The 12550-nt window shown below is 40.8% G+C and overlaps 2 protein-coding genes and 1 long non-coding RNA gene across 3 annotated transcripts; 1 reads left to right on the top strand and 2 right to left on the bottom strand.

Annotated features, from left to right (window-relative positions):
* Positions 1-414: 414 nt before the first annotated feature.
* Positions 415-11393, bottom strand: pigw (phosphatidylinositol glycan anchor biosynthesis, class W). Its single transcript, XM_083778013.1, has 3 exons — positions 11360-11393; positions 3253-3425; positions 415-2057 (listed from the first exon to the last, which is right to left on the bottom strand). The coding sequence occupies exon 3, from the start codon at positions 2052-2054 to the stop codon at positions 567-569; it is 1488 nt and encodes a 495-aa protein (XP_083634139.1). The 5' UTR covers positions 2055-2057; positions 3253-3425; positions 11360-11393; the 3' UTR covers positions 415-566.
* Positions 4792-7910, top strand: LOC310860626. The gene is made up of 2 exons (XR_014569406.1): positions 4792-4860; positions 5653-7910. It is a non-coding gene; the product is annotated as an uncharacterized lncRNA (long non-coding RNA).
* On the bottom strand, positions 6308-7769 carry LOC310860621 (serine--tRNA ligase, mitochondrial-like; the record flags this gene model as incomplete). The annotated part of the gene is made up of 5 exons (XM_083767658.1): positions 6308-6415; positions 6536-6641; positions 7116-7179; positions 7532-7586; positions 7710-7769. The coding sequence occupies 5 exons, from the start codon at positions 7767-7769 to the stop codon at positions 6308-6310; spliced, it is 393 nt and encodes a 130-aa protein (XP_083623784.1).
* Positions 11394-12550: the final 1157 nt, after the last annotated feature.

Raw genomic sequence — 12550 nt, 5'->3', positions numbered from 1 at the left:
TTAACAATAATGTAACTCTTGAGAGTGTAAAATTAAACCAAATGGACACGTACATGTCCATTTGGTTTCAATTTATACTCACAAGAGTTAAAGATCTAGAAGGGTCCATTTGGTCACCAACTCTCCATCATTTAGCTGGGGACCACCTGAATCCCCCTCAAGGACCACTGGTGGTTCCCGGACGACTGGTTGAAAACTACTGGACTACTGGAAGCCTCCATAGGTCCCATGGCTCTGGGTCCCATGTTAGACCCAGAAATGTTGCTTAGTATAAACCTTTATGAACTTGTAGTGTAGCCCCATGTCCCTTTCTGTAGCACACACACAACCATGAAAATAGATATTTTACAGACGTCGGGACGCCGTTAATCTCGAGCCCTGCTATTACTATTATTCAGTGGTGTAATGACATAATTGGTAGTATAATTTTATTAAGTAATATAAGCATACAATTTCATAAAGCACACAGTATCAATTATCAGTTAAAATAACTGGGTCAGTTTCATTGACTCAGCCAATACAGCTTTAAATACATCGTATTTTATTATTTTGTTGTCAAATTAAACTCACCAAAATTTTACAGTAATTCCAAAGATATTCAAAATATGTATCACACAACAATTTGTGAACATGTATGACAGCAAAGCACATACTGAATGATAATCACTGCTGCTGAATGTGTTCACCAAGATATTGGTCAAACCAGTCATTAGATTTGCAAGCAGGAAAAACAGTAACTGATTTCGGTTGACAGCTTGAAAAATGCAAAGTGCATCCATGTTGCTTTTCTTTTTGTCAGAAGATGAATTGTCTTTCTTGTGTGGATTCCATGAAGATGGCACAAAGTAACAACCTGATATGCATTTAATATAAAGTAAAATGATATCAGCCATGCCAAGGCAGGATATAAAAAACAAGCACTGGGCAATAGTCCAAAGGCAGAAAGGTAAATTTGCCATTCGACGAGACACTGGCTCAACAAATGTCTGACACAGGTACAAAGCAGAATATAGTACACAACTTCCTAACAAGAATGTACCCATTACTTTGACCCATTCTTTCACTTGTGTTCTTGGTTGCATAACATAGAGACCAATTTGAACTCCCGCCATGTAGATGGCAATATACCCTGCAATGGAGAAAATGCCTTCCTTGTTGGCATGAAGAAAGTCTTTGGTCCGGTCACCGTTATTGATAATGAAAGATTTCAAACCTGATGTCTCGAGAGAAAACTGATAAAAACCACTGAACAAAAGGGCAAACAACCATGACTTGTTGGCTGGGAATAGAGCTAAGAGCACAGAGGCCATGACTCTGACTATAGCTAGGGTAAAAAAGAAATTCCAATGAACACCATATTCTGTTACATGCTCATGGTAGTCAGTCATTTTTACACTGACTAGCCTTCCCATCCCAAGGACAACCAAGGGCCAGACGGACAATAGCTGCTTACTGACATGATGAATTTTGGATCCACGTATATTCTTCTGTCGTGCCTCAGGACAAACTAAAGCATTTGCCAAGATATAAGCTCCAACACCGAAGTCCATGACCCCAGTTCCATAGGTTTCAGTTTTAGCATATCTCCTTGGAAACACATTAAAATCCACAGCTAGAATGCTTATAGACGTTTTCACATTTACAAGCACTCGGAAAATAGTCACAAAAGGAACCTGGTTGCTCTGAACATGACTGTGAAGAAAGCTTTTCATGGCACTCTGTGGGTGAACAGTGGGAAGACTGCTGGTGCGGTAGATGTAGAAAAGCACACCCACTGAAACAAATGCTAGGCCCATGATGACCTGATGAAGAACGTCACTTAGGATAGTGCATGACAGAACGAGGGGTAATATGATAACAGAGAAGTCTAGAAGGAGATGAGAAATCCATGGAAATGGTAATGCGAGAGATCCTTTGCCGTGATGACACAGAATTAACAGCAGTCCTCTCATGAGAAGGCACAGGGGGGCAAGAAATGTGCCAAGTGCCACTTCCTCAAGGCTGGTCCCATTGAGGTTGCTGACAAACGCTACCTTCAGTTCCCGCTGAGACATAGCCTGCAAACAAACACAAAAAAAATCAGTTTGTTAGGATATTTGGCACGCATCAAAAATACATGCTGGCGCATCACTTAACACCCATATTGTTCTGATGCCAGGATGACTAAGGTCAGACTAAGGATATCATTATAGCTCATATTCATGCTAGTTGTAGAGCACAAAGTCAGTATTGATGGAAGTTGGAGATCCATGCCCCACCCGGCTATGCAATACCCGTTGTACCTGTGTCAGAGTTCCACCATCTGTCTGTGTCCCTTTTATCCCATATATGGAGATTTCTGTATCTGTCTCTGTGTCCCTTTAATTGTATATATGGAGTTCTATGTCAGGCATGCCCAAATATGGAGTGTTGTGATGTCAGAACAGGCCAGCTCCATATATGGACCCTGGGCAGGGGCCCTGTCCAGAGCCTGGGCAGAGGCCCTTTGTCACGGTTCTGGACAACCGTGGTTCCGACGACTCGACACTGGGCACTGCACTCCCTGTGGGGGTGTGGAACGTGTGTCCAATTTGAAGTCGGTGCCGGTGGGGCGGACAGTTCTTGAGTTATGTGGATTACAGCCGTACACACAGACAGAGACATGGTATCCTATATCTATAGCAGTGGTTCCCAAACTTTTTCATGTCAAATACCCCCAAATTGACACTAATTAGCCCGCGGACCACCATTTGAAAAATATATGCCAGGGAAGAATAAGAGAAAAAGTGATTCTCAACCATTTTACAAACACTGTCACAAATAATCATGTTTGGGCTATAATAAATATGACTATGTCATGTTAACCATGGCTAATAATATATGTAGTACGCGTAGGCGCGACATCACGTCATCACCCCGGGAATTTCTGCATTTTAATAGCAATTTAGTTTTTACTTTCCTTGATTTAGCAAAAAATAAAGATATTTTTTCCACATGCACGATCGACGATCTCCTCACAATCAGAACAATGAGATTAATTTAGGTTAAAACGTGCAATTCTTGGCAGAACAAGTTAGAAGATAAATACATTTACAGCTGTACAACATTGGCATTTACACCTCACAAATCAAGAGTGAATACGCAACAGCACAATTTAGTGTAATAATAATATTTAGTGTTGGCATCCTCAAGCAAATACGCCACATAATGTAAGGTTACTTGGCTCAGTGGGCTGGCTAGAATGTCAACATTGTTAAATACTTAGTTACTTACTGCAGTCGATTAATTTGTGTCGTTGTCGTAGCCTTGCATGGTTAAGCCAGCAGCAGAGTTCCGCATTCCCCGAGCATGTTTCTTCAGCGGGTTGGTGACGTAGAGTGACAGAGGGTGCGCTGTGACTGGCCAGTCGCTGTGGTTGACAGCCTAAACCTAACTCTAAACATGCTCTAAACCCAGAGCCGTATAATAGAAGAGTTCTGTTAGTGAGGGGGCACAGAACAGCCCGGCCACGTGATCCCGGAAGCGCTCGTGCGCACAGCTGCGCTCTTACTGGGAGCTCGATTAGGGACAGAGCCTGGAGCTGAAGTACATTGTTTTGAACGAGAGCGCCGCGGATATCGGCAATTTTAGGTATGTATGCAAAATGACAACTGTTTTAAAGTATTGTACAGTGACAACTAAAGTCTCTGTAATGTTTATGTTGTACTATAACTACAAAACGCTCTAAAATAAAGGGATTTAAGACCATTAAAAGCCGGGCTGTTGCCTTTCACTCATTCAGTCAATGTAGCCGAGTCGATAATGTCGAACGTCCTTATTTTAATCATAACACCAATTTTAATACAGAATGTCAAGTCTAGTTTTCTTCATAATCTATTATTATTATTATAGTATTTTTAGATGGTAAATTCTGTACCAAGTATAAAACATTATTTAATAGTCTTTCATACCACCATGAAGTAATCGAATAAAAATGTCATGTGTGTCATGTGTCTAATGGGTAATAATTTGTTATTTGATGATTGAATGTAATTATTACAAATTACTTTGGAACTTAATGTGTTCAGTTACCAACAAGCACGCTACACCACCAAGATACCCATGTAGCTGTCTAAATACTTCCTTAATGTCAACAAAGTTCACACCCACAACACCAGAGGGACAAAACCATGTTCAACCCAGATTCGGCACAAACGAGGGACTAAATTATTTTCGCTGCTATGCCACCAAAATGGCTGTCCAACACTTTGCTCCTGGCTATGGAAGCAGTAGGCATCCCTGTAGTTCACTCAGGTATGCCAGTCAGCCTCATTTCAGTTCCTTGCATTTAATTTTACACACCCCACCAGCAGCATGTCTCAACCACACCACTCATCTAAACTGCACTCTAGTGCCCTGGAGTTAACCAGCCAGACCTTATCTGCTGAGACACATGATGGGCTACACTTGAAACTATGCGTGTTGGTAACTGGGTGGCCGGGTGTCTGGGTATGAGCACGAAAACATGGTTGTTTTTCACCACCTGTGCGCAACCTAACGCACACACAAACACACATGCACATATTAACTGTATATATGATGCTTTCGGGTGTGCCAGTACAGTACAGTGACAGTACAGTAGAGGGACCCCCACATAACATGGTAACTGTCATTTCTCTACCGTTTCGGTAGAGAAATGACACACAGAGTTGCACCACTCACTTCACACGGTGTGATTCACACACAGAGTTGCACCACTCACTTCACACGGTGCGATTCTTTGCTTTGAATCGGAACAAAAATACTTATCTTTTTTTTGCTTTGTTGTGAACTAGGTCCAGGCTTGCCAGTCAACACCAACGTGTCACCAACAGTCAATGTTTCCAGGACATGGCTGCAAAGGTTAAGAACATACATTATTAGTTACATCTTTCAGAAATAGCCGTAAAGTTACATGAAGTTATTAGTCAATACTATTTGTAGTAGTATTGGTAGTAAATTACTATTAGTAATATGAGTTACTACTACTACTAGTTTTTACTCTCCCGATTGGATGACATTTTTTACCCCCACATGAAAATGCATTATTATTACTTGCACAAGCAGAGCGCACAAGTATTGTGGTCGGTTGGACCAAAAGTGGTATGTATGTATGATGTCATGGTGGTCATATTCTATAACTTAAAACTGTTTTAAACAAAATAATTGTATTTTATATTAATGTCGGATTTCTTTAAAGGTTTATTTGTTGTTTTAGTATTTAATTTCAATATTTTACAGAGGGGCTGATAGTAAGTTCGTAGCAGTCGGGATTACTTGCACGCTCTGCTTGTGCACTAGTACTACTTGAGTGCAACTCGCAAGTTGGCACTCGACAGAGTGCAGTTGTAGTCATTATTATTATTATGCATTGCCATGGTAATATATACAGTATAAAAAACGTTTAAAAAACAAGAGGGTTGCGCACACCCAGTCCCTCGCTGGTGCTAGACAAAGGCAGATGCAGTTAAAAAGAAAAGGAAGTCGGCACAGCAGCTCTGCTCCACAGTGTTTTGTTCATTTAAACTGATAAAGTGACTTTTTGTCACTTTGTTATTTAAATAAACAAAACACTGTGGAGCAGAGCTGCTGTGCGGACTTCATTTTCTTTTAAAATATACAGTATAGTCATTAGCATTACTTTCTTTCTTACAGACCTCACCCTCCTGTCTCAGAAGAGTGACAGACCTGACTGAGCTCCGACTCAAATACACCAAACTACTTCCTGCATCACGTGATCTTCACCTGCTGCACGCTGCTGTGCATCATCTGTTTGCTGTTGCTACCCGAGACGAGGGGTCAACCTTTGCGATGAGCATTGGGCTGCATACCACAGCCCTCCTGGAAGGGGACGACCGAGAGAAAGAGGAAAGGAAAAGGAGGAGGGGCTGTGTATATCATTGCTGTCGGGCAGAAACCTCTTCTCTCCACATGCTAATCTAACTTGTGGGCGGTTTTTTTCCTCGTAATTTAATACCCTACTTGGCCTAATACTTGACCATACTACAGCGTCATCCAAAAGCATAAGAAATAGCAGAGCTGCAAGTAAAGCTTGAAAATGCAGCGTGAAGAAGTGACGCGTTTCTAGCTTGTTGTGCGTCCTACAACGATATCCAGGTATGTCAACCCAACTAATTTGAGGTCAAGGTCAAATGGGAGAGAAAAGTTATTTTTGTCTCCACTAGGCCGAAGGCATGGGGAGAGAGAGTTTTTTTTAAAGATTAGTTTTTGGGATTTCATGCTTTTATTGATAGGACAGTAGAGTGACATGAAATGCGGAGAGATAGGAAGTGGCACGCAGCATAGCAGCTTAGGGTGCCCGGTCCACCACGCCGGCAACCCAGGCCGAGAGCAAGGTTCTGGTACTCACGAAAACGGCTCCTTTCAAAATGTCTGGCACCACCATGGGGATGAAGCCCTGTAGATGTGGCAAGACAAACAAGAGGCCTGATGTTGTGCAGTCAGTCAAGTAGAGGAAAATGACTACACACGTTCATATCTAGACTTCATAGTTGTCTTTGCCACACACAAGACTTACCCGCCGTTGTAACATGTCCAAGGCAAAGTTCTGCAGAGCGGTCTGCAATCTGGCTCCCACTCCCCTCAGATAATACGACCGGTGGCCAGAGATATGGGCCAGATTCCTGGAAGATAAAACAATCCATAATTAATGGTTTATACACACCATGCAGCACAATCAGTATAAAAGTTATTCTGGACAGTAGAAAAATGCACAGAAAATGTTCCATTAAGGTCATGACAGGAGTTGCCGTCAAAAATGTATTTGGTAATTTCTTTCCTACATCCTGGGATTTGTTTAATAGTTTTAATACACAAGTATTAGGGGACACTGTTTTACACGCTAGAGAGGAAATGAAAATTAGCTACAATATTAGACAGGGCAAATACCAGAGAGAGTGATCTGACTGTGTCATCTACAAAGTTAAACACAAACCTCATTCCAAATAAAATATCTGATTTATGTGAAGATTACCGGTACATAATATGTGTAATTAATAACACTACGAAATAACACAATAGCTACACAAAATCATTAAAACTTTACAAGACAATGGACAGCAGATATTGTGGAGAATGTTTAAATGGAAAAGTCTCACCTTTGCCTTAAAATCCCCAGTTTCTCCCCTAGCTCTACATGGCCTCTGGGTTTGAACTCAAAGACTGTAGAAAAATGGAGAGAAAATGGAGGTCAACATGAAGCCCTGAATGGGTTTCCGTTGACGAGAATGAAGCATGAGATGTTACAAGATGACAAGTCCAAGTATGTGCATTTCACATAAATAAGCCGTTGCCGTCTCCATGGTCTACTCTAACCTTTTGTGTCATAAATTAACGTCCTACTTGATTATACTACAGCACCACACAAAGTCAGATCTCCAAGCTTGAAATGCAAGACGCTTGGGTGATCTGCTACTTTTGCTATTTTTTAATTTGAATCCTGAAGAGTAACGTAAAGTAAAGTTTTGGACATATGAGGTTTCCACCCGACAGACGAAGCACAGGTTCACATCACCTGGTTTCTCCCCAACCAGCTCCAGCACTCTGGCTTGGCTCTCCTCTCCGATTGGCTGGAATAGGAAATTGGGAGATTTAATAACCTTGGAACGACCACACCGTTTTCAACGACTACAGCCTAATTTATAATTTGGCACACGGCCATGTTGTTCGCCTGTGCGTGCGTGAATGCTCACCACATCAGGGTGTGTGGTGTTGGGCAGTCTGAGAGCTTGTCTGTAGTGCTCACTAGACATTGATTAATTGATTGATTGATTTCTATAAATTGTTAATAAGCCTTGATCTTACATTTCTTTTGAAAGTCAAGAATAATTTTATCTTTGGCGTTTTATTGTTTTTAATGGCCTGTCGTTAAATTAAAGCCTTTTTAAAAGTGAGTCTTTGCTAGAGTGTTTGAGTTTGCTCTTTGGAACACTTTGCATAAATCTGCCTCACTGGCACACGCACCCCTCTACACCAGAAACCACACGGGCTGGGCCAGGCTATCACGACATGAACTTGATGTACAGTACAATAATTATATTGTCATGCCCCCTTTAACCCATTTTGGGGCGGGAACCCCTTTTGGTGTTTTAAACATTGTTATAATTTAGCTATTGAAAAATAGCAGATCTACAAGCTCGGCGCGCTATGAGCTTGTATGTCTGCTATTTTTGAAAAATCGTGAACATGTGCCTGAAATCTTTGAATATATGTTCTTTCAGAGCGAGTTTTTAACTCAAATCTTTGCTACTGAGAGGGTCCCTGGAACTACAAATTTTCAGATGGGGGTCAGCGGCCAATGTCATATATATTTGGGGTTCCTTGACATGAATATGTTTGAGAACAACTGACATAGAAACATGTTTTTTTCAGAAAAGACATTTTTTAAATTTCAACGTCGGGCCTAAATGGGTTAAGGCCACCTTTGTGGTGCGATGGTGCTCCATCCTCAGCACATGTCCCGGCCGTCTCAGGCGTCTGTGTGTGTGATCTCCTTGGCGATGCTCCGGCTCCCTGTAGCTGTTTGTTTGTTTGTACAGTTCATTAAGGGAGCTATTATACGGCTCTGGGTGTACCCAACCGTCACTATAGGGATGGCATATCACTTGTTTACAGTCACAAGGGCGAACTCATAGGAAAGTAAATTACTTTTGAACCAGGTATTGTGACCTTAAAGATGTTCCCAATCTTAGCTGAACAGTCCAGCAGCTTGCGAGATTAGCTCATGGACACACAGAAAACATGACACATTGAGAGCTTGTAGATTGGCTATTTTCAGGCTGTTTTTTCTGCCATGCATGATGGAAACCTATTATGCAAACCATATTTAGCCACCTTTAAAAGTAATGAAATATTGCAAAACACTTACGTTTTAAACCATGGGTCTCCTGACATGAGCTGTGTACTGATGATCACCTAATACAAAAGACAGAAAATACAAAAAATATATATTAATATATTTTTTTGCATGAGAATTCTATACAACATAAAGTGTGTTTGATTTTACACAACATAACATTTAACCTGCGGTCTTGCTGTGACTATTGTATAAACCGTCCTCCTGCTGTGACTACGGCTCTGGGAGGCCTTGGCTATGGCTCCAGGGGAATAGAATATACTTACAGTACTACAGACTTGCATATTCAAGCTTTTGAGAGATATTTGACAGACCGACCGCTAGCAGGGATGAAAAGCTGGGTCAGGTTTCATTAATTACTATTCTTGAGAAGAATTCTTAAGAAAATCTGGGTTACACACATTTCCCAGTAAATGTTGAAATACTTGGTTTGCTAAGGTCAGCAAACAATGGTGTGTTCTACAATGGTTACTGTCAGCCATCTTGCACCTTTTTGACAACTGGTTAGTTTTGATGGGGAATGCTTACAGTGTTAATCAACAGTTTTTTAGGATAGGAAACCTGTACACTGGCACGCTTTACTGGAACTACACCACAGCTCAAACAGCACCTACCTTGAGAATGGAATTGTCCTGGTGAGTGTTTTTGGTATCATAGCCCTCTAGCAGACATCTGCGTGTTGTATTCCCTGAGCCAGCAAATTCTGCCAAATTCAGGTCAGCAAAACCAAGCTGTAGGAGAGCAGTGAGTTGGCAAAGTTGAGGGATAGATTAATTTCAAGTTTGTTTTGAATATTGATTGACGTATTCTCTTAAGCTGTTTACATTCTGTCTCCAATCATTTCAACTTTAATGGAATCCTGATTTGTTTTTCTTTGGTCATCTTATAAAATATCACTGTGGCCTAACATTCATCCTGTACACATATTCTGGAACCTGAGCACGTGTATGTGTACGCATCACCAGATAGCACAAACACTCGTCTTCTTCATAAATGTCCGTTTAATAAAGAATAAAAGTGTGAAACTGTAAATACAGAAAAAAGATGCATATCAAAAATGTATCTGACAAACATGAAATGCATGAAATGTACTAATACAGCAATGCAAATACACAGATTAATTTATCTGGCAACAATAAACTGCAAATGTTTTACTCTAACAAAAGCACAATGAAATAAACTTGCATTAATTGTCTCTTAAGCATGATGAAATAAACTTGCATGAAATGTGTCTTTAGAAAGTTAAACATACACAAAACACCAACATTCCAAAGTACTCACAAACAAAGCCTCTGTGAGGTCCAAACACAGTCAGTGTGAGTGTAGAATGAAGAGAAGAGAAGAGCAATCCCTTTTCCCTCTCTAAACAGAGGAGTGGTTTACAATCCCTTGATTAACACTAAAGGTGCAGCTAATGCACTCTTGATTGACCTGACCTGAGTCCATGACATCAAAGGCAGAAATAAGGTTACTCTTGATTGACCTGAGGTCATGATGACCTCTAATGATCAAAGACACAGAAAATAAAGTTACATTCCCTCGTCAGCCTGTAGAAGGCCCTACTACATGGCAAATAAAAGCATGTAGCATAACAACACATGTACACAAATGTATATATCCCTGAAATGGCTGTACGTTACAATTAACAAAATATTATTTATTATATTTATTTTAAAGATACATTATATAGCTGTATTATTTAGTTAAGTTTATTTATTTTTTAACCGTAATTCTGTCCCATTGTATTTTTACACCATATGTTCTAATATCATCTATTCTGTACAAGCCTGAATAAATACTGTGACACGGCAATCCAATCCTGTCTGGTCCTCATGCTCTACAGGGATGCTGGTGTTAGGTGTAACACACACACACACACACACACACACACACACACACACACACACACACACACAATAAAAAATACATACAAATACAAAGCATTCACTTATATGAAACATCAATAGGTTACATATCTTAGCGAAATTACACTAAAACACATTGATAAGGTGATTCAAATGAAATCTGTTTATAATAACAGGCTATTTGTATTAAAAGACATGCATATAGGCTGTTATCGCGAGAATCTCAGTTCTTAACAGCTTGTCAATGAATTCTCGCGATACTGTCCGCTCAGAAATTCTTATTGTGCTCTTTCGAGACGTCAATATAATTATATCGTTTGCAAATCATAAAACATAGTATCCGAAAATAACCTGTGACATGTCTTCTTTCATCTGTCAGCATCGATTATTTTTTAGAAGGGCATAGTCATTAATATCGATGTTTGTTCATGCCTTGTCCGCTGGACTCCATTAAGATCCAATGCATTCTGTCAACATCCGGTTCAGAAACTGTCCCTAATTAGCGTCCCAGCATTCCCCAGCCGGTCCCCAATAGCGCTAGAGGCCGCCATTATGCCGGCCCCATGAAATGAACGGAGTTTGCATAACTCTGTCTATTTCTAAGGCTCTGTCTAAACCTAACCTCAGTAAAACTATACGACTAACCCTAACCATAACCTTAACCTCAGTAAAACTATACCTAAACCTAATCTCGTCACCTCAGTGAGTAAATTTGATTGATTGATTGATTGAAATCTTTATTAACAGTTTGTAGAATTTACAGTACATTTTAAGCACAAACTCAATACAAAGACTGTCAACTGTGAGTGGACGACCCAATTAAGCATTACACTTGTTTACAACAGGGTCCACATTGTTCAATTCATCAAAACATTTAAAGACATACAAACATTTAGAGACATACAAATAGACATTTCTCTGTAGGTAAAGAACAGAACAGGAATTCATCATATGGGAAGCAAAAAAGGGAAAAGATACTATATACAGTGAGGGAAAATGGGGTGGGGGGGTGGGGGGGATTCAGATTTTACAGAGGCCAGTTTCGAACTGCAGCCATCCGTAGGTGCCCTTTGAGAGCGGTTTTGAAGGAGTCAAGGGATTCACATGTCTTAATGACTGTTGGTAGGGCGTTCCACATTTTGGTGGCATAGGAGCGAAAAGAATTTAGTCCCTTGTTTGTGCCGAATCTGGGTTGTACATGGTTTGTTGCACTCCCTCTGGTGTTGTGGGTGTGGACTTCGTTTACATTAAGGAAGTATTTAGACAGGTACATGGGTATCTTGGTGGTGTATCGAATCTTGTGGACCAGACCCATTGCAAGATGCTGTACTCTGTCGTCGACCCTAAGCCATCCCAGCCTGTCAAAGTGGGCAGGGGTGAGGTGGGTTCGGGGGGTGAGGCCAAGTAGGAGCCTGACCAGTTTGTTTTGAGAGGTCTGGAGCCTTGTTTTAAGGGCCTTTGAGGTGCTGTGGTACCAAGAGGTGGATGCATAGTCAAAGAAACCTTGTACGAGGGCTCCTGTTAAGGTCTTCAAGGTGTTTTTGCTGACCAGTGAGGAGATCCTGTAAAGGAATCTTGTTCTTTGATTGACTTTTTTGATTACGTTGGTGGCCATTTTATCACCGGAAAGATTGGCCTCCAGGATGGAACCTAGGTAGGTAATTTCATCTTTTCGTGTGATAATATTGTCACCCACTCTAACCAAGAAGCCATCTGCCTTGCTGAGTTTACTATTTGATCCGAAGAGGATGGATTCAGTTTTTCCCAGGTGTAAGGATAGTTTGTTATCAGCGAGCCAGGTGCAGATTCTACC

Source organism: Protomyctophum parallelum (genome assembly GCF_964188405.1).
Source record: "Protomyctophum parallelum genome assembly, chromosome: 1".
Lineage (NCBI taxonomy): Eukaryota > Metazoa > Chordata > Actinopteri > Myctophiformes > Myctophidae > Protomyctophum > Protomyctophum parallelum.
Note: the sequence above shows the minus strand (reverse complement) of the source record. Positions and strands in the feature narration are given on the sequence as shown.